Source organism: Leopardus geoffroyi, chromosome B2 (genome assembly GCF_018350155.1).
Source record: "Leopardus geoffroyi isolate Oge1 chromosome B2, O.geoffroyi_Oge1_pat1.0, whole genome shotgun sequence".
In the NCBI taxonomy this organism is placed as follows: Eukaryota; Metazoa; Chordata; class Mammalia; order Carnivora; family Felidae; genus Leopardus; species Leopardus geoffroyi.
This window is the reverse complement of record NC_059332.1, coordinates 52,792,726-52,815,719: the sequence shown is the minus strand read 5'-3', so window position 1 is coordinate 52,815,719 and position 22,994 is coordinate 52,792,726. Positions and strand designations below refer to the sequence as shown.

At 38.1% G+C, this 22,994-nt stretch overlaps 1 protein-coding gene across 2 annotated transcripts in view; it reads right to left on the bottom strand.

Annotated features, from left to right (window-relative positions):
• Positions 1 to 10,288: 10,288 nt before the first annotated feature.
• The window catches only part of HCRTR2 (hypocretin receptor 2), a 114,605-nt gene continuing 101,899 nt past the window's right edge, over positions 10,289 to 22,994 (bottom strand). The window contains exons 5-8 of one of the 2 annotated variants that reach the window (XM_045498576.1): positions 19,663 to 19,883; positions 16,541 to 16,662; positions 14,231 to 14,456; positions 10,289 to 12,060 (exon numbers count right to left, since the gene is read on the bottom strand). In XM_045498576.1, coding sequence (XP_045354532.1) covers position 12,060; positions 14,231 to 14,456; positions 16,541 to 16,662; positions 19,663 to 19,883 — 570 coding nt within the window. In that variant the 3' untranslated portion in view covers positions 10,289 to 12,059. Of the gene's footprint in view, positions 12,061 to 14,226; positions 14,457 to 16,540; positions 16,663 to 19,662; positions 19,884 to 22,994 lie in introns of those variants that run through there. The other variant, XM_045498575.1, reaches the window with a different exon arrangement.

The window sequence follows — 22,994 nt, the reverse complement described above, 5'->3', positions numbered from 1 at the left end:
GAGCCATCAGCCCAGAGCCCGACGCGGGGCTCGAACTCACGGACTGCGAGATCGTGACCTGGCTGAAGTCGGACGCTTAACCGACTGCGCCACCCAGGCGCCCCTCCATTTTTTTTTTTTCAACGTTTATTTATTTTTGGGACAGAGAGAGACAGAGCATGAACGGGGGAGGGGCAGAGAGGGAGGGAGACACAGAATCGGAAACAGGCTCCAGGCTCCGAGCCATCAGCCCAGAGCCCGACGCGGGGCTCGAACTCACGGATCGCGAGATCGTGACCTGGCTGAAGTCGGACGCTTAACCGACTGCGCCACCCAGGCGCCCCAATCCATTCGTTCTTTTGATGGACATTTAGGTTGTTTTCAAATCTTAGTTACAGTGACATTATATCTTGGTTATTATAACATTATTTCAATAAACATGGGAATGCAGATATCTGATATCCTATTTTCATTTTCTTTGGATATAGCAAACGATGGAATTGCTGGATCATATGATAGTTCTGTTTTTTAACTTTTTAAATTGTTTTTAAGGGGGGGCATAGAAAGAGGGAGAGAGAGAATCTTAAGCAGTACACAGAGCCTGACGCAGGGCTCGATCTCACAACTGTGAGATCATGACATGAGCTGAAATCAAGAGGCAGATAATGTGGAATGCCTGGGTGGCTCAGTCAGTTGAGCATCTGACTTCGGCTCAGGTCATGATCTCACAGTTTGTGGGTTCAGCCCCACATTGGACTGTGCTGAAACCTCAGAGCCTGGAGCCTGCTTTGGATTCTGCCTCTCCCTCACTTGTGTGCTCTCTCTCTCAAAAATAAAGTTAAAAAAAAAAAAAAAAGAACAGGATGCTTAATTTACTGAGTCACCCAGGGGCCCCTCTATTTTTAATTTTTTGACAAACTTCTGTATTGTTTTCCATAGTGGTTGCACCAATTTACATTCGTACCAATAGTGCGCAAGCACTCCCCTTTCTCCATATTCTCGCCAGCATTCCTCTCTTGTCCAGCCATTCTAATAGGTGTGAGGTGATATCTCACAGTGGTTTTGAGGTTTTGATTTACATTTCCCAGATGCTGTATCAGTTGGCCATTTGGATAACTTCTTTGGAAAAATGCCATTCAGTTACTCTGCCCGCCCCCCCCCCCCCCCGTTTTTTTTTTTTTTAAATCCAGGTGCATAGTTTTTTGTTTTTTGTTTTTTTCTTTGTTTTGTTTTGTTTCTGGCTTTGTTTTATTAAGTTGTAATAGTGCCTTAAATAGTTTGGATATTAACCCCTTATCCAATATGTGGTTTGCAAATATTTTTTTTTTCCTATGCCATAGGTTGCCTTTTCTTTTCTTTCTTTTTTTTTTTTTTTTTTCATTGTTTCGTTTGTTGTGCAGAAGCTTTTTAGTTTGGTGTAATCCCAGTTGTTGATTTTTTCTTTTTGTTGCTTGTGCTTTGGTGTTATATCTGAGAAACCATTGCTACATACAATGTCAAGAAGCTTCTTTCCCAATTTTCTTCTAGGAATTTTATGGCAGTAGGTCTTATACTTAGCCTTTAATTCATTTCAAGTTAATTTTGGGATGGTGTAAGAAAGAAATCTAATTTCATTTTTCTGCATGTGGCTATCCAGTTTTCCTAACACTGTTGAAGAGACTATTTTCCATTGAGTATTCTTGACTCCCTTATCCTTATTAGTTGATCATATATGTGTGGGTTTATTTCCGGGCTCCCTATTTTGTTCCAATGATCTATGCGTCTGTTTTTGTGTCATACTATACTGATTATTACAATACTGTAATACAGTTTGAAATTAGGAAATGTGATGCCTCCAGCCTTTTTCTTCTTTCTCAGGATTTCCTTGGCTATTTGAGGTTTTGTGTAGCTCCATACAAACTTTAGGACTTTCTTTTTTTATATTTCTGTGAAAAATGCCAATGGAACATTGATAGGGATTGTGTTGAACGTATACATGGCTTTGGGTAGGTATGGACATTTTAACAATAATCCTGATCCATGAACATGATATGTCTTCCCATTTATTTGTGTCTTCTTCAATGCCTTTCATTAGGGTCTCATAGTTTTCATAATACAGATCTTTCATTTTTTGGTTAAATTTAATCTTAATATTTTAATTTTTTGATGCTATTGTGAATGGAATAATTCTATTTCTTTCTTTTTCGAATTTGCATTGTTAGTACATAGAAATGCAACTGATTTCTGTATGTTGATTTTATTTCCTGCAGTTTTACTGAATTCATCGATGAGTCTCAACATTTGTTTTTGTGGAGCTTTAAGATTTTCTATCTGTAAGATTATGCCATCAGCTGATAACAACAATTTTACTTCACCCTTTTCAATTTGGATGCTTTTTATTTCTTTGTTTTGCCTGATTGGTCTAACTAGGACTTCCAGTACTATATTGAATAGGAGCAGTGGGAGTGGACACCTTTGTCTTGTTCCTGATCTTAGAGGAAAAGCTTTCAACCTTTCGCCATTGACTACCATGTTTGCTAACTTCAGCTCCTGCCCATGCAAAGAACTCAAGAATTTCTGAGGACTACAGGCTGGGGGCACTGAAATGGGATTTTCAAATTCATTTGACAGCAGGTGGCAACCTTGAGAAATAGCAGCCCAAAAGTTGTGCCACGAAAGAGCCTCTAAGACTTGGACCTGGGACAGGTTTTGACGTTCATAACACAAGAGGAGAAAACGTGGCCTGCTCTCTTCTGTTCACAGTAGACACACCCATGCTCTCAAACACACAATCACGAGCAGGCACTCAAAGGTAGAGGGAGAGAGAAGAGAATCTCCAATACCCATGCTTGTACCCCAAGGCCACCATAAGCAGGGGAGCAGCTAGCAGGGCAAGCTGTGGTGTTCAAGGTGGTGACAGATTCTTGGCTCTAAGACTAGCAAACTGGCAGGAGTGTTTGGGTGCCTGAGGCAACATATGCCAGAAGGAGGGGTAGGCGTCATCGGTTTGAAGTAAAAGAGAAAGAGGACAGCTCACCGAGTGAACATCTATCCAACTTTGCCTCTCCCATAAACACACACAGTCAGAAAAAAAACATGTTAACAAGAGAAAGACAAGCACCTCAGCTACAGAACAGCACTCCCTCTGTTAAAGTGGATGGTGGCTTAGCTCCATTGTAAATAGAATTAGACGTTAACGTGACTTCACTGATTCCCCAAATCTTCATCTAGATGTTAAATCTAATGTTTATTTTCCAGCCTCATTGCCACTGCCTTGGCTTGGATCCAGCCGTTATTCTTGAGGATGAATAGTTCCATAAAAACTTATCTGAGATCTAAACTTACGATGTCCAGCTCTCAAATTCACCAGCTACAGAGCCATTAATCTACTCTCCAGAACCCAAATGTAATCACATCACTCCTCTGGGTAGAATGCCTAAGTTATTCTCCATTACATAACACACGTTTTAAATTTCCTTAAATATTATAAATTTTTTTTTACCATCTACCCCTTCCCAACGTTTAATGTCATTTTTTAACCACTGACCCCCATTTTCCTTTTAAACTGGGTACACATCCTGAAGGGGTCATGCCTTTGCACTTGCCCACTTGCCCTATGACATTGTGGATCTGTCCTCTGCCCAGAAGCTCCTCCTCATCTCTGCCTTCAAATTCCAGCAAAGCCTTTTTCTTCCAAAGCTACCTTTCTTTAGGCAGAGCCAACAAATTTCATCCCCTCTAATGTTTCCCACCTAACAACTGATTTTTTTTTTTTACTTTGTTTACATTCCTCCTTACAAAAAGGTTAGCTTAATGTGGGCAGGGTTTGAGTTTTTTTCATCTGCATAACCCTTCTTAATATAGTGTTCAGGTAAGTCCTAAACACTCAATATATTTTCTTCATGAACAATGTCTCATCTTGCTCCTAACACTTTTCAGAATTGAGTGAAATAAAATGCAGTATCAGATGGGGCGGGGGGTATCCTCATTTATTAATTTAGTCAACAAAGGTTCATTGAGTGCTTATATCTTATGAGGCACACTGTGCTAGGCCCAGGGGCTGACACAAAAATCTTATGAATACAGCCTAGTTCCTGCCCTCCAACAATTTATGTGCTAACAGGGAAGAAAATGCCCAAATCAAAAGATCCAAATTTGTAATTTATTGAGAGAATAACTGGTACCGCAGGATTTGGAAAGAATTTTGAGTACATTACTGAATTAATAATTTCTGAAAGGACAGTTTATACTTCTTCAAAAATGTTTACCTTTTGGGGCACTTGGGTGGCTCAGTCGGTTGAGCATCCGACTTCTCAGGTCACGATCTCCAGCTCAGTGAGTTGGAGCCCCAGGTTGGGCTCTGTGCTGACAGTTCGGAGCCTGGAGCCTGCGTCGGATTCTGCGTCTGCCTCTCTCTCTGCCCCTCCCCCACTCATGCTCTGTCTCTTATTCAAAAATGAATAAATGTTAAATTTTCTTTTTAAAAAAAATTTTTTTTCAATGTTTATTTATTTTTGGGACAGAGAGAGACAGAGCACGAATGGGGGAGGGGCAGAGAGAGAGGGAGACACATAATCGGAAACAGGCTCCAGGCTCTGAGCCATCAGCCCAGAGCCCGACGCGGGGCTCGAACTCACGGACTGCGAGATCGTGACCTGGCTGAAGTCGGACGCTTAACCGACTGCGCCACCCAGGCGCCCCAAATTTTCTTTTTTAAAGTTCACGTTTTCAGTATTAAGAAAATCATAGCTAAGATGTTCATGAGGAGTTAAAACCTACCAGTTGGAAAAGGATTTAAACATATTTGGCATTTTTAAATAAATGTGATAAAACACAGATGCAAGGGAGGATACATACTTTATAAAGAGAAAGTACTGTTTTCTAATAAGAAATATTTAAATTAGTTGTCAATTCTTTTTTTTTTTTTCTTTTTTAAGTGTATTTATTTATTTTGAGAGAGAGAAAGAGCAGGGGAGGGGAAAAGAGAGAAGGAGAGAGAGAAAGAAAATCCCAAGGAGGCTTAGCAGTCAGCGCAGTGTCCCATGCCCTCGCAAACTGTGACATCACCTGAGCTGAAATCAAGAGTCAGATGCTAGACTGAGCCACACAGGCACCCCAGTTAAGCCAATTCTTAAGAGCCAAAATGTTTGACAGAGAGGGAATTTTCCTCTCAGAGTAGGAAAGCAATGTGGTTAGTTTTATAATCCAATCGGGGAGCTCAGCTGCCTTTTCATGGTGCCAGCCTGTGGGAAGGGGTGTTCTATTGTAACAGCTCTTAACAGAAGGTATAACCCATAGGAACTATAAAGTAAAAGGGCCTCTCACCTGCATATATATTCAAAATGGATAACTTATCATTTTTAAAAGATTAATCAATAAGAAAATTATTGGGGTGCCAGTGAGGCTCAGTGGGTTAAGCTGCCAACTTCAGCTCAGGTCACGATCTCACAGTTCGTGGGTTCGAGCCCACACTGGGCTCTGGGCTGACAGTTCTGAGTCTGAAGCCTGTTTCAGATTTTGTGTCTCCCTCTCTCTCTGCCCCTACCCCGCTTGTGTTCTCTCTCTCTCTCTCTCAAGAATAAACACTAAAAAAATTGTTTTTAACGTTTATTTATTTTTGAGACAGAGAGAGACAGAGCATGAACAGGGGAGGGGCAGAGAGAGAGGGAGACACAGAATCCGAAGCAGGCTCCAGGCTCTGGGCCATCAGCCCAGAGCCTGACTCAGGGCTCGAACTCACGGACCGTGAGATCGTGACCTGAGCTGAAGTCGGATGTTTAACCGACTGAGCCACCCAGGCGCCCCTAAAAAACTTGTTTTAAATAAGAAAATCATTAATAGCTAGCCAAGAAAGAAAAAAAAAAAAAAGTGAGAAGTCCTATTCCACTCCCAAACAGGAGGGCAGTTAAGAGAGAAGACTTGGGGCAGGGTGTGGCTCAGTCGGTTGAGTGCCCGACTTCAGCTCAGGTCATGATGTCACAGCTCATGAGTTCGAGCCCTGCCTCGGGCTCTGTGCTGACAGCTCAGAGCCTGGAGCCTGCTTCTGCTTCTGTGTCTCCCTCTCTCTCTGCCCCTAACCCACTCGCATTCTGTCCCTGTCTCTCTCAAAAATAAACATTAAAAAAAATTAAGAGAGACAACTGGACAATAAGAATTGTAGAGATCTACAAGATCAAATTAAGCAAATGTATAAAGCCTTAAGGATAATTTGTAAATAATGAAATTATTTTCAGAACAACTTCTGACACAGGAGAAGGAATAATAAGGGCTCCCGGTAGCAGAGATCGGGTGAAGTAAATAAATGTCGTTAATACCAAGGGTGACTTCCCATCCGGAGATGTGAGTCTCTGGTGTGTAATCCCAAATCAGAGAAGAGTGTCTGGCTGTGATGTCCTGACAATTTAACTCGGTAAGGCTTTTATGCCTTGCTCGAATTATCTGTTTTCAACACTATAGGGGAACAGGCACACTGTTGTATGAGAAATGTCATGATTTTCATTAAAGCAAAAGGTAAGAATTCTTTTCTAAGTCAATAATGTCAAGTAATGAGTGCAATAGTGTCTGATGATCTTGTTTTTCTCTGGATGGCAAAGAAGGTAACTCCAAGATGTGACTAATAAACTGGGATAAAATAAAAGGGTGAAGAATCCAGTAGTCCCTTTGGGTTTGAGGGAAGTTATAGTAGGGACACGAGTATGAGCCTAAAGCACAATAAATCGTTGGCTCAGAATAAGCTGTCAGAGTTTTGCATTTCAGAGGAGGGTATGTTGTCATATGGAATCCTAAGGCCCAAGGTACAACCTATGAGCTGCACTAAGCAAAACTAGGAGTGGTTTGGTGCAGAACAGCAGAAATCCGTATTTCACATTAAGGAGCCCAAGGCAGTGTAGAGCTGGACGCTGGGTGCATCACCTACAGGGACCTGGGGCTGGAAAGTGTGACTTCAGCCAGCAGCTAATACGTGTGAAATGGGAAGAGGAGACATCGAGAGGCTGACAATGCCGGCGAAAGAGAGAGGTCAGTGATGATAAAGCCCTCGGAAGGGTCCGGTTTTACTCAAAAATGGAAAAGTTGTCTTCTGCGCCTAGGATAGGTGACTAGGAGAATGCTGGTGCTATGTCCCAATTTGATAGAGACTGGAAATCAGTGTTCTCAAAATATGGTTTAATTTTGGCTTAAAAAAACCACAAAAGGTTCTGAGCAGTGTAGACTCTGGGAATATAGGGCATTTTGTTCTCAGTGGAAAGGGGTTTCAGAAAGCACATGGAAAGAATTGTGCAAAACTGAAACAAAAAGATGAGTTAGTGAAAGAATTGCCATGTGATTATTATTAATTCATTAATTCAAGAGGTATTTAACAAGTAACTTCTATTGCCTATTCTAGGCACCAGGGATATAGCAGTAAATGACAGAGAAGGTCTTGTGGCATCAAGAATCTAAATTCTTATTATTTATATGGAACTTTGGAGGAGATAGGCAGTTTATAGACTTTTTTTATTTGTCCCTAATTGTTATAACTGTATAAATACTAGTTAAATAGATGAAGAAAGGAATGAAGGAAGGAAGGAAAGAAGGAGGAAAGAAAGAAAGAAAGAAAGAAAGAAAGAAAGAGAAAGAAAGAAAGAAAGAAAGAAGAAAGAAAGAAAGAAAGAAAGAAAGAAAGAAAGAAAGAAAGAAAGAAAGAAAGAAAAATGCTTTTTAGGGAAAATGCTGTCCATAGTAGCAGAAATACGAAAGCTAGATATTTGTATAAGAGAGGAAAACTAGCCACCGGTCTAAAAGATATAATCTAAGAGAGGAGTAAACCAGATGAAGGAAGATGATGGGAAATCTTTAAAAGGCTGGGGTATGAAATTAGCACGCTTTGGGGGATATTCTCACACTAAATATCTATCTATCTATACACATACACATATACATATGTCTATATATATAATCACTGTTATACACACATACATACATACGTATATATGTGTTGATGTGTTGGTAATACTCTAAAATGACATCTTTTCCCATTCTTTAGGGGATATTCTGCATGATCTAGAAATGGCTTTATAAGCCAGTTCTCCACTTCATCTTCCTCAACCATATAAATAGAACTTTTTAATCTATGTCCCTGTGAGAGAGCATCACTTCTTTCCAGACATGATCTTATTATCACAACTGCAACAAATTAAGCTTTATGATGCCACACACTGTTAAGATTTCCCTGTCCCACAAACATTTTGTTTATACCCTTCTCCCTTTGGAAATTATCATGTTAACTCCAATGGTGTGAAATTAATTAGAAATTGATTACAGGGGTGCCTGGGTGGCTCGGTCAGTTCAGTGTCCGACTTATGATTTCAGCTCAGGTATGATCTCACAGTTTCTGAGTTCGGTCCCCACATTGGGCTTTGTGCTGATGGCTTGGGATTCTCTGTCTCCCTTTCTCTCTCTGCCCCTCCCCTGCTTGCGCTCACTCTCTCCCTCCCTCAAAATAAATAAGCATTTTTTTTTAAAAAAAGAAATTGATGACATAATAAACAATAGTTTCTTTTTAGTTGAGTATTATCTTTCTGCTATTGCATATCAGCTGGACTTATAAAAAGCCAAAGGATGAAACAGATGTTTTGTTTCCAAAGACGACACAAGCACTGCCTCCTCAGGCATATATCCTTGGTGACCTGCCATGCCGTTCCCTTGGCCTGAGTGTTCCAAAGCTGGGTTCCCTTCCAAGTTGAGGCAGCAAGCTTAGGCAGTGGAAGCTGACACAGCTCCTAAAGGCCACTGAGAAACATAGATATTCTGGAAAGAAAAGAAAGGGCTTGCTTTGGGAGGATGTAAAAGTATAATTTTTGGACATAAAAGCACAATTTCTTTTTTCTTTTTCCTGGTGCTCTGCTTCATTTGTTCTGAACTTAAACATTTGCCAAGGTTCACCTCCAGAGATACCAAGAACCTCTGGGGCTGGGCGGTACAAAGGACAGGGAAGGACAGAGCAAGGCAGGCTGTAGGGAGAGGTGTGCTCATGCTTAGCTTTGGGGAGGCTGGGATGAGGGCCACAGCTGGGGAGCGAAGAAATAGTAAAAGCAGAGCAAGAACAAAGGGGTGCTTCAAGAAACTTTCCTCTGTTACCTATTTCCCCTTCACAGCCACTGGCCTAGATGAAAGCAGGGATGAGTTAACCGCTCTTCAGGGCTGACTCTGAGAGGAGTGGCCAAGTACCTAGGCTGTAATAACGGATTACTCAAAGCAAAACACCCTTACCCCTGAGGTAACTAGTCTTGAGATTCTACACTGAGAGTTTCACTTGGTCTTTAGAAAACACCTCATACTCAAATCGCATGTGCCTAGATGGAGCCAACGATTTATCTTGTCCACTTACCGCGGCTGCATTTTCGATGCCAGTTAGAATAAACAGTGCTGAGTAGAAACGAATTTTTAAATAAAAGCCCTTGGCAGTTGATTCTGTCATGTATCAGAATCATTTAGGAAGTGAAAAACAGAAAATATACATTTTAAAATTTATCACTAACTTAAAAGAGCCCTAAAAGTTCTATATATAATGACCAATAAAAAAATTTCTTAATGGTGGGCAAGCCATACTTATTAGTCTCATGATAAATTGAAAATCACAAAGTCATCATTTTCTCTCAATCAAAACAAGATTCAATCTCTTGACTCTGATAAAAGTTCCAAAATTTAATGATATATGTAAATAGTTTTCAATAATTTTTATGAAACATTTCTGGTTTAATCTTAACCATCCTTATTTTAGTACCTGCTCTCCAAAACAACATTAAACACCTTTTCTATCATGATTATCCCCGGTTATATAAACTTATTGGGAAAAATATTTGGATCATTAAGTACTGCACCAGAGGGCTTAATTTAATCCTTAACTGCAAAGATTTGACATTAGTTATGAGTGAATATCCAGCATATCCAACCGACAACAAGATTTTTCATACAATAGAGAGGTCAGTGTGAATGTGATTATACAACTCTCAATATAGTTTTTACTTAAAAACTGCATAATGAGGGGCACCTGGATGGCTCAGTTGGTTAAGCGGTCATGGTCATGATCTCACAGTTCATGAGTTCAAGCCCCGTGTTGAGCTCTGTGCTGACAGCTCGGAGCCTGGAGCCTGCTTCGAATTCTGTGTCTTCCTCTCTCTCTGCCCCTCCTCCCTTGCTCACATTCTGTCTCTGTCTCTGTCTCTGTCTCTCTCAAAAATAAATAAACATTAAAAAAAATTTAAGAAAAACTGCATAGTGAGCATCTTTCATAGTTGGTATGTAATCTCAATGGATTTGATAAGAAATTTCTTCATGAAGACACAGTAAATCAGACATAAAGAACTTTAAATGTATAAGATAATTGTTAAACAAGTGACATGATTTCACACACATGGGATACAACAGTTATAGAAATACATTTCATGAAAAACTTTAAAGACATTCTAACCCCAAAGCTGAGAAAGAAAATTTAAGAGAATAGAAATACGTGGCAAATGGGAGGGAGTTTTTTTGCTCCCACTTTAATTGCAGCAGTATTCTAGAAAACAATCCTCTTTGAATTTGGGAAGATAACAGTGTTTTCCATGCCTTTGCACTTCATTTTCTGAGGTACATAAAGTAGTAGAATAGGCTTTAACAGTATTTTTTGTTTACATATTATCTCTAAAAAGTCAATTATTTTGCTTCATGCCATTTGAAAACTAATTGTACATAACTAATGGAATTTCCTTTTTTTGACTTGCAACTTGTAGAAAGTAGAAAAGTTGTTGTAAAATTAACTGGAATTGAAAAACTTTCTAAATTGCAATGACTAACCAGATTTGTTTTGAAATGCAGTTGATTATGATTGTGATTTATATCAAGTGTGAAAGATTCTATTATTATTACACTGGTATTAAAACAATGATAGCCCTCCTCACAATCTGTGTCCACAAGCATGTTTGGGTGTTTGTCATTCTGATATTTCAGGCTTATGTATATTCAGGCTACATTTTATAAGCATATTTAGCTGTATCTTTGCTAAAATAATGTACACTGGGAGTGAAATTCAATATCATTATGCCTAACACTTTTGCAATTTACTCATCAATAGTTTGTAACATTTCATATCCAAGAAACACTCTAAGACTTGGAGAACATACATCATTTTCCTCAGAAACTGGGAGCTGTCCCTTCCCAAGAATGAACGAATTCAAATATCAAATATCATGGGTTTGTAGAAATTCAGAAATAATGAAGTTCAAATGCATTCTGTGCTAGATAAAATCATCACATCCTTGTTGATAACAAAATTTCAGTAACACTAATGACATTTTACATGAAATCTTGAAACACAGCAAAAAAGAGCGATAGTCTATGTATAGCATAAAACAGTTGCAACACATTCTTTTCATAAGAAGTCTCTCATTTGTGTTATTTAGCACATAATGAGGTGAGTAGTTGACCCTTTGTTCCATAAGATCGGCAGGTTTGGGGAACACCTCTTTCTTTACCATTTGTCCTAGTAAGGTAACCACTCTAAATCCAGACCTCTTAGAAGGATTCCTGTATCAACACATTGGAAGCAACCTGCACAGTCAGCTACTCCATTACCACGGTTTCTGGTAGGTACTGGTGGTTTTTTGCTTGTTTTCCTTCCAGGCAATGATCATTCTTAGAAATAGTCTGCTTCCACAAAACTTAGCCTTTAGTAAGTGTAAGTGACGGTGGAGATTTAAAAAGTTTTAGTTAGGAACTCAAGTCATCCAGGTATCCATAAAGTACACAAGTGCTTTAAAACCAGCCTTCTTTGACCCTGCGCTTATAACACAGGGGCCACTGTTTTGTAAACCACTATTTGAGTAGGATGACAGTGAGTGACATTCATCATTGATACTCAACCTCTTCTTTCAGACCTTTGGCCAGGCTGACAGTAGTGATGACGATCGTGCCCGTTGTAGACAGCTGCGCAGTAAAATACTTCACGTGGGCTATTTAGCAGGTGTCGGGTGGGAATTGGAGCAGTGGTTCTCAAATGTTAAGGTGTTTCAGAATCACCTGTAGGGCTTGTTAACACGCAGATTTCTGGCTGCCACCTCCAAAGTTTCTGATTCAGCAGATCTGAGATAGGGTGGAAATGTGCATGCCTAGTAAGTTCTTAGGTGATGCTGATGTTGATGGTTCAGAAACCACATTTTGAGAATCACTGATTTACAGCAAAGGAATCTTGACTTCTGAGTTTGTCCTTAATAGGCGATCATACAACTGCTGCTTCTCTGAGCCTCTTTCTCTCTCCATTTCCCACTCCCTCTGGCTTGCTCTCCCTCTCCCAATCCCTCTCTTTCTTAAATGATAAACTAGATATATTACAATCTAAATAACTTAGCTCTTATTCTGAGACACTACTTAGGCATTAAGGCATATTATCAGTATTACTTGAAGTACCCTCAAACTATTTAAAATGCTAGCTCCTATGACAATCTGAAAATTACAACCCTCCTTTCATGCAGCATAATTAAGAAAGTTCTCCAATGTACAAAGGGAAGAAAGGAGAGTTATAACATTTCGCTTTTGTTGATATCTTTCTCATAATTAACAAGTGAATTTCAATAAACCTTGTATGTGAGAGTCGTTTTGGCTTTGAGTAGCAAAAAGCACACGGTTGTCACACATTCTAAAACAGGAAAACAACTTGTGGATAATCTGGCTGTGTTACTTCTTTCAGAAAGCAATGAGTTGGGAAATAGAGATGAACAAGATTATTTGTTACCTTCTATAAAAATCTTTCTTAAATATTGTCCTCCACATCTTGTATTTCAGTAAAATAAGGACACCTGCTGCTATCACATGAGGAGAAGAGCAGCTTTCATGAATATCTTTTACTTTTAATGCAATTTTAAAGTGAATATTTGAATTAGAGAGGTTTTGAAGAGGGACAAGTTTAAAATATCCAGTGCTTTGAATTGCAGATCTCACATTTGTACAAAATGTGCTGGGCGGCTCCTCATTTGGGTGCGAGCTAAGAGCCAGCACTTACATTCTATCCACCTGTTGGTCTGCATCGAGTCTGCAGACATAGACTGTGTCACTGAATGAATGGGAAACAGCGCAACTCTACTGTTTATGTCCATGTGGGTTGCTCCGCTGCTCCACCCATGTTCAAATCTGTCCCCCAGAGAAGTTGGCTGCCCTGCAAACTCTATCAACATGTCCCCCTCAGTAACCTAGAGCAATTTTGAAGGCACGTGTACATCCACCCCTACCTCATTCCCTAGCACCTAGCACAGTGGGTGCGCTTCCATAAATATTTGATGTTTATGAAATGCAAATAAATGCAAATATTTACCAAGGAATCTCCATGGCAGTAGTAACTCTCCCATATGGGACCCAGCTGTGGCTTGGTAGTCCTCTACCCCTTTCCTTTGTAAATTGTATTCTTAATCTAATCCTGCAAGGCCAACTATATCATTTTCATTGGTTAGAAGAATCCTATCTGATTCTCAAATGCTGAAGTCTTTCCTTAGATACGGAGATCATTCTGTATCTGTAGTTACTCCAAAATTGTTATTTTAATACAGTCTTACTGGCCATATGTTGAGATGACAAACGTTAGCAATGGTAAGGTTACAGACCTGAGAAAAGTGTGTAAATGGGTGATAAGATTCATGGAAAATAAAGTTTAATAGTATATATTTTGAGATAGTTTTGAAAGATAGCTTTTGAGAGTTATCTAATATAATATGCTATTTTGTATATAAATATTCTCTCAGATGGCACATCATGAGTCTTTTGTGATTTTTTTAAAACTATGAAATCAACTAACATGTCTGTTGTTAATGCAGAGTTAGTAATTGCTACTTCTTTTAGTAAACCAAAGAAAATCATTGGATAACTTTTGGTAATTTTTTGCAATCGATCTGAAGGTGAGAGATTAAAATAACAATTAGAATTAAAAATATTCAAACATTTAATTGACATAAATCATAATACATGAAACTAAAACTGAAATAGCCTGAAATAAATTCAGTTGAAGGTCAGACTTCTACCATGTTTAAATCAAAAGTGGAGAAATTATTTTAAACTGACTTTGTTTTTTATTTCCAAAGAGCAATAGATGAAAATGAAAGAAAGAAAGAAAGAAAGAAAGAAAGAAAGAAAGAAAGAAAGAAAGAAAGAGCCACAAAGTAATTTTAGCTTCAGATCGTTAGGATAATAAAATCTGTGTGTACAGACATTTTTAAAAAAGAATAGTTTTACTCAGATATCCCTGTCATATGAAAGAAGATTCTACCAGTTTTGAAGTGGCCCCGCTCCATTGGCTGTTGGGAGTGTGCTTATGCTGGTGAGGACAACTTGCTCGGAGAGTTTTGATATGTTGTCAAAGTTGCTGATCTGGGTGGTCAAAGACTTCCGGCTCTCTGTGCTGGTCCGGCCCCGGGTGAGCCGGTCCTCCTGGCGATGGTGAACTCCAAGGCAACAGCAAGAAAATGCAGCTTTAAATTCCTCTCGAAACTTTCCTGCCAAATCGGGGAGAATGAAAGGAAAAAGAAGTAAGCATAAACATGTTTCAACGAATCCATGAGTAGGGTACAAATAAGCTGCTGCCTTGAGCCAAACTAACAATGAGGTGCAACATTTTGGGAAAAGTGGGAAATAGGAAGAGGAAATTGTGTTATTAGAAGCTGGGTAGACTCCTGAAACAATAAGGTATTTCCCTAAAATAATGTAACTGCTTTTCATCTGTGATGCTTGGAGTTTGATTTATTCCTTCAGGGTTAAACCTTCTGTATTTGCGAGTGTGGGTTATTTAGATTAACTATAATAAAAGTGATCATTAGTAGGATGTCCAGAGTTATTTAATAACTTCAAAAATGATGAAAGCTGTATCGTATACAGCCATGACTATACAGAAATTATCCCTTTATTGTCCTCTGAAGAAACTGTTCTACTGGCACACTGAGTTCAACAAAGAATCTATAAAAAAATTCTTAGAATACGTAGAAAATTTCTAAAGCTTTATAATTCGGCATAAAGCAGAACAAAAAACTGAAGGAAGTTATTTCTTGCCTTTAAATTACTGACATGAAACTGGAGAAGTATGAAAATGAAATAATCATCTTTTTAAAGGAAAAACGAACAGCACTGGGAGTCATCAGTGTTCTCTCTGAGCTTCAATTACCAGACTGGGTGATTGAGGGACAACACAAGAAGGGAAGGTTCAAGGGTGTAGCAAAATAGGAGGCACCAGCCAAGTCCCTAGTGGTTATCAGCACCTCCCCTGCCTCACTCAACCCTCTGACTTTGACTTAGTTCTGTGGCCTTGACTTCAAATACTTCTCCTTACAACTTCTTAGTGGGTTTTATCTGCTTAGTACAAGGGTCAGGCCCTTAGTCATTTCCTAACCTCAAGGCAGTGGCTTCTTCATTGCTTTCCAAGACAGAGCTCCACATGGCCCCTTAGCTCTTCAAACACAGTACATGAGCAGTGAGTTGTATCTGGTTATCTAAGACCTAATGCCATCTTTATTTTAGAGACAGGGGTTGGATGTAGCAGGGGAAAGCATGAAAAGGGACAACCGAATACAAAATAAAGCTCACATATACACCACCTGATTCTCTGAAAGATGAAATAAAGCAGGTTTATATACGGTATATGCCATGATCAAGAAAAAAACAACAAGAAAAGTTGCTGAAAAAAATCTAATTGATTGTCTTTTTTTTTTAATAACCCATACAACCCACAAGGCTAAAGATGAAGTTGGAAAATACACATTTTTTATTAAGTATGTCATAAAATGAATTGCTTTTTCTTCCACATAAAATGATCATATATTTAGGGATAGCAATGAGAAAGAAATAACCAACTGGTTAGAGAAGAAGACAATGTAAAGATGTAACTAATTAAAACACAATTTTAGAAGTCAACCAGGAAAAATGTTTGTAAATAAAACAACTAGTTAATTGATTTTTATAATTATGTTGGTTCCATAAACAGAGACAAGTTAAATCAGTTACAGATGTGTGTGTGTGTGTGTGTGTGTGTGTGTGTGTGTGTGATTTAGTTTGTGCGTTATTTAGGAGTAATATCATTTTTTGGTGGTCACTGAGAAATCTTGAGATAAACCCAAGAGATGTTACTGATAAGAGAAATGCAAATACAGAAATCTACCTAAAAGTGGAAGGGTTCTAATTCAACCTCAATTAGGCAATCTCAGTGTTGTCAAAGGAAATAATATAGCAAGGCTGTTTTTATTTTCAGATAAATTTTTTTTACATTTTGGTAAATCATAAGTTTAATGTATGGCAAGCAAGATTCTGTGTTATTCAGTTCTTACAATTTTCACTTTCCTATTTCAACATTTCTTTTAAATTTTATGGGGAAAATTGCTTACGTGATTTCGTCTGATGGGTTAGGTAAGAGGTGCTCCTTCTCATAAGGGGAAGAAAAACTCAAGACAAATTACATCGGGGGAAAAAATTCTCATTATATGGCACTTAAGCTCTTTACACATTTCAAGAGTGTTCAACACCCTGCTGGTCATTGATCCCTTGCCTTTGGTTAGAATTGTGGTTTGCATGGAAGAAACAGTTGAAAACTCACCACTGAGAAAATTGTAAATAATTGGGTTCGCAGCACTATTGGCATATACAAGCCAGTGTGAAAATGTAAACCAGGCATATACAGTCTCTCTGTCTTCTGTGTGGGTAAACATCCCAAATACTCTGTAGGAAAAACAAACCAAACCAAAAAACAGTGACAGAAAATCCAATGTGATTTTGAAAAGTACCTTTCAAATAATGAAATTCAAGTGTGAACATAGCCCTTGATAGAAACTGCTTAACCCCTGTTCTCCTCTGCAGTGGGCATTGGTTTATGCTACCATCGTGAGTTTAGAAAAACCTCAGAACCTGAACAAAATCTCCATGGCACAATTAGTAAATCAAAAGCCAAATCGGATCAGAGAAGGATCTTTCTCTCCCATAAATAGTAAATGCAATACTCTTTCTGGTGGGTAAGTGTACAGAAGTCAAATATATATCTATGTTCCTTCTTTCATATTGTTTCTAAATACAATTGATCAATGTTTGCTAATATTCCGTTTGGGGCATCATTTAAAAAGCACTCCTAAACTGTAGTCTCTGAGTACTTCTTCCTTTCTACAATTGTGCACTGATCAAAGTTTCACCATTTTTCAACTACAATCTCCCCAGCCTTGTTGAAATTTGTCTTCTGGGAATTCATTATGGCCAGAGAGGAACTAGTTTTCAGTAGGCAAAATTATGGTAACTTCTTAAAATTCATGAGTTTTACTGTTTTATTTATTATTTTAAACTCTGGGGGTGCCAGGTGGCTCAGTCAGTTGAACATCTCTTGATCTCGGCTCAGGTCATGATTTCACAGTTCGTGAGTTTGAGCCCCTTATCTGGCTCTGCAGTAACAGTGCTGAGCCTGCTTGGGATTCTCTCTCTCTCTCTCTCTCTCTCTCTCTCTCTCTCTCAAAATAAGTAAAAAAAAAAAAAAAGAAAGAAAAGAAAAATCTTCATTATTTTAAACTCTGAAAAATATTTATTTTATCCTTAAACATCATTTTTAAGATTTGTTTCATATTCAGAAATATCTCATCTATCAAATTGCATTCACTAGCCAACAGTAGGTAACTTGTAACTACCCAATAATTAATTTTATAGGCTGAAGATAATTCATTCCCTGCCAGAGACTCCATCATTGATTGTGTAATTTGATTACACATGATGGTGCCCATGATAGAAATGCCTTTCTGCAATAAAGTGATGTTCTGTGGAGTACTCGAGTTTTACAAAAATACAATATGGAGTGAAATAACATGGACAATTAATGGTCTGTTATGGAATTAATGGTCTGTTATGACCCTCTACCATAATATATCTTTGAAACCTAGACAAACTAGAACTACTTTTAAGAAGCAGGTTTCGACTAGTTGGGCAAAAATTGTTTCCAGGAAAAAGGATTTAGAAATTCATTGGTGAGAGAAAGAAAACACAAGCATGATCTTACGAGAACAAACAAAGAGATAAGCATTTGAAGAAAATGTGTGTAGTAAAGAGCAAAACAATCTTCAGGGTTACTTGAAGTGTTTGGTTTTTTTGTTTTTCAAATTTTATAGAAAAGAGCAGAATGCTCAAAAAAATCGAAAATATTTTAAATCTTACATACACTTTCTTCTTAGCCATTTTTCCTTGGAAAGGGAGATGTTAAAGGTAGAAAAATAAGAAAAAAATATGACAGACAAGTAGATATTTGGAACTAGCTAAAAGACAGGTACAGATGCTAAGATTCAGGAAATCCAAACAAGCAATCCAGAGAGCAGTAAATCCCATTTTCATCGAATTTAGACAGACGACAAAGTCCAAAAATTTTTTTTTTTTAAAAAGGAGAAAATCATTCAGTAGCATATCGTGTTTATAAAGCTCTTAGGAATAGAAAAGATCGTCTATCCAGAGATCAGAATAAATTTGTTTGGGATTTCTGTGGTCAAGAAAAGTAAGAAAGGCATTATGAAAAGCTATGGAGGGCAAAGTCGCTATTGTCTTCTCATGAATCAGTATACGTTCCATGCTACCAAAAAGCTTACGCCTTAAGGCTGCATCTATACTAAATAATATTGCTGAGCAAAAAGTTCACTTTCCATCGAAAAAGTTATTAAACCCTTAAAAACAAGGGCCAAGGAGAATGAGAAATTTCTGCAGCTGGCTCTACCACCTTTAGTGTGTGTGACTCCAGCCAAAGTTGCCGCTCTCCAGAGTCTCCAGCTGTGAGGAATATGATATGGACTCTGAATCAGGGAAAACTGAGAGGAGCAACCCCAGTTTAAGTTCGAAGCCTATTATAAACAAAATTACTATTACCTTGGGGCCAGTCCGTTTGCAACAGTTATGATAATTCCCAATAAAGTTGGCTGGCTGTGAAGTTCATGTGTACCATGGCCCCTGTACTGGCTGTTCATGTTGGTCAATTGTTTTCACTTAACAGTGTATCTGCAGCCTAACAAATAACATACTTTCTCTCGCTGAAAAGTTGTGTGCTTTTATTAATAGTCACCTTGAGCTTAATTCAGTGACTTCAGGAAATACATTTTCTTTCTTTTTTTTTTTTCATTTAAACATTTAAAACACAGTATGAGTCCTGATTCCATTTTTTTGTGGGTGCTCACAAATGCACTTTTAAGTATAATTAGGATGCTAACAAAACATTCTTATCTCCTTTTATCTTTTCAATAGAATCCTGTCATAATTCCCTATGTATGAGAACAAAGTTTTGGAAAGCCCATTTGTTCTGATCAAAAAAGACCTCCAAGCTGTCAATATTTGTTGTTGTTGCTTTTTTTTTTTTTTGGTTTTGTTTTGTTTCTTTTGTTTGTTTTGTTTTGTTTTTTGCATTAGAACTTTTTTTGCATCTAAGGCTCAGCAATTAGCTCAAAGAGGTCAGGGGAACCTCTGTTTTATGTCTGCCACTCAACAGAGAATTTTCATGGACAAGAGCTTATAGAGTCTGAGCATACTAAAAAGGCTGTCTGCCTTACCTGATAGTCACAACACATTCAGTTATCTGGCCTGACAACTATCTAGGCAAAGGGCTTAGATTTTTCTCTGGCTTAAGAAGAAAGAAAGAAAAAAAAAAAAAGAACTTAATTAAGAACCAAGAAATGACAGCCACTTTGTTTTGAAATAATGGGTGAACTTTACCTCTTTAGCACGTTAAGGATGCTAATCGGTAGATAGCAAATTGCAAACACCAAAAGCACAACCATTAGCATCCGGGCTGTTTTCCGTCTGGCTCGGATCTGCTTTATTTCAGCGGCCACAGCACTAATCCTGGACTTGGTCTGCTGTCCCGACCCTCGAGGCTGTGAAGTAGGCTGCAGGGGCTTCCATTTTCTCTGAACTACAGATGATGTTCCAGGGATCTGAAAGGAGCAGAAACTCTTTATTGCCATCTGACTCAGGGATGTTCCACTTTGGAGAAGTAACCCAAAGATATAAGAAGGAGAGTATTCTGGATGCCTGTGGTCCAGGGAGGTTAAAGGCCTGTTTCCCCCAGAATGTTTGCTGAGTTAAGTATGTTCTTGAGTAATACAGTGGAGTGTCAAATAGGATTTGTGGTAGAAAAGAAAATTGAAACATCCCATTTTTAAAAATAAATTTTTAATGTTTATTTATTTTTGAGAGAGAGAAAGGGGAGGAGGTGGTGAACGGCAGAGAGAGGGAGACAGAATGGGAAGCAGGCTCTAGGCTCTGAGCTGTCAGCCTACTGTCTGACACGGGTCCCAAACCCACAGACTGTGAGATCACGATCTGAGCCCATGTCGGACACTTAACAGACTGAGCCACTCAGATGCCCCTGAAACATCCCATTTTTATTAAGGTCTAAAGAGAGTTCAAATGGAAAAGCTATCTCTTTATAAACAGAGAAGTTGTATATCCAGACAATGGAATATCATTCAGGGCTAAAAAGAAGTGAGATATTAAGCCATGAAAAATCATAGGGAACTTAAATGTGTATTACTAAGTAAAAGAATCCAATCTGAAAAGGCTACAACTATATGACATCTTAGAAATGGTAAAATCAGAGAGACAGCAAAAAGATCAATGGTTCCCAGGGGCTGGAGGTGGGGTGGGATGGGGGGTTACTAAGCAGAGAACAGAGGATTCTTGGAGCAGTAAAAATACTCTATATGATGCCATAATGATGGATACATGTCATTATACAATATACATTATACAATGTATTTGGATACACAGTCCAAACCCATAGAATGTACAATATCAAAGGTGAACTCTTAGGTAAATTCTGGACTTTGGGTTTAGTAGATCAGTGTAGGTTTATCAGTTGTAATATATATATATATATATATATATATATATATATATATATATCACTTAAGTGAGGGATATGGATAACGGGGAGGCACTTTATGAGTGAAGGTAGGAGGCAGAGAAACTTCTGTATCTTCCACACAATTTTGCTGTGAACCTGAAACTGCTCTTAAAAACAAAACCAGCAAACAAGTCTTAAATAAAATGCGAGAGAAATAAAAACTGGCAAAAAAAAAAGAGATGTAAAAGGATGACAACCATATTCTCTTATTAGGAATTCCCAGTTCTGTTCAGATACCTCAGTGTAAAGACAGGGAAAACCTAATAGGTAATTGCAAAAGAAACCTGAATGGATTTTTTTTCATGCGTCACTACTGCCATCTGCTGTCAGATGGACAGATAGGACTTAACTACCTAGTGCTTTTTATTAGACTTTGTTTTTCAGGTTTGGCCAGTGCAAACCTTGAATGAAGGGACGAAAAAAATAAACTGTTCTCCATTGTTTAGTACGTATTGTTATGAAATTGCTTGAAACCAATTTCATGCTCCAGTCTGGTTCTTTAAAATGCACACAAAAATAGTGAGAATCCCTTGTGGTCTTATATTAACATTTCAAATAGCTGGAATTTGTAACAATAATTATACAACTTGTACTTTTCCATTTCTTTTCAAAGTTATTTGATAATGGCAGGGAGTCCTTCCAAGTATAATATTTTCTTAATTACAAACTCATGAAGATTGATAGGGTTTAGTGAGCAAAACAATAAAATTCAGCATGCATAATTTTTTAAGAGGAAAATGCGCTAACACACCATAGCCGTGTTCTCATTCTCACGAAGACTCACTCTTTGGTCACCTTAGTTCTGTTAGGATTATTCAATTGTTGCTTTTATCTCTGTGCTGCAAGCCAAGACAGACCAATGTGTGCCTGTGCTCTATCAGAATGGACGTCATATGGACTCTGTTTTTATACATCACAAGATCCAAGTGTGTTAGATAATCGTTGAAAGCAGAATTTTACTGTTTTCAACACAGTTGAAATTTTTTGATTTCCACACAGAGCTTCTGTTGACCAATAACTATTCCCTCTCAAAAAGAAACACATGAAGTTAATGAAAAATTGCCCTTAAATAGAAATACATTTGATAAATTATTTCTTTTCTGGCTCTGTATGTTCTGTCATGTAGACTTGACCTTTTCACACAGTGGTGGTCCTAAAAATCTTCTTATCTATATTATTGGTTGTGGGGGTAGGCACTGAGAATCCTTTCTCCTCTGTGAGTCTTTTTTTAAACAGTCTTTCTTTTAAATAATTGAGGAGAAAGTGCAATGGATATTGGAAAGTTCCAGAAAAACTCTAGCATGAGTAACCCTATAAATGTCTGCTAAATGATCTTGAACTGTTTTCTAAATGATCTCTTAGAGATCATTTAAACTTTAGCAATTCTATTATTGAGTGCTTCCCTGAAGGAAAGAAACAATATCCTGCAGCTGATAACTTCCTCAACCGTCAGAAACATATTTCCCATAAAGAGAAACTGCCACCGGGAAAATGGCTATGGTCTCTGCCATCAGAATTAAAAACAAACAAAACGAGTGATAATGTTCTCTTTTAGCTGATGATCTGAATAAGGATAGAAGATGTTTAATCCTGAACTCATCTTGAGGACACCTACAAATGTCTCCACTGATAAGTCATATGTCTAGAGAAAGTCCACGTAACAATATTAGAAAATGCCTATAATAACTGAGCATCACAAACTATGTATAGTCTTGAGTAATCATTAATGCGTTCCTAAAAGCAGATAATTCCAAATCCCACTTATACATGATCGAGCAGACACTGAGAAGGGTTAAATAAAATACCCATGTCTCCATCTAACAAGTCAGAATTTGCATTCAGTCCTGTCTCACTACAGAGTCTATCTTTTTTCCCATCGTTTCCATTTATAAGCTTCAACACAATGTATTATGGAAGACAGTAAATTTTTATGCCTAGTTACGTGGAATAAATAATCATACAAAAGGGCAATTGAGAAATCCAGCCTGGTAGGCTGTCCATGGAGGAAGGTCTTCCCCTGCCATCTTAGGAAAGGCTCAACCATCTGACTGTGGAAAGTTCCTGGACACACACACACACACACACACATTTATTCCATTATTTTCAATAAACTTTAAAATCATCTTTGATATGAAAATAT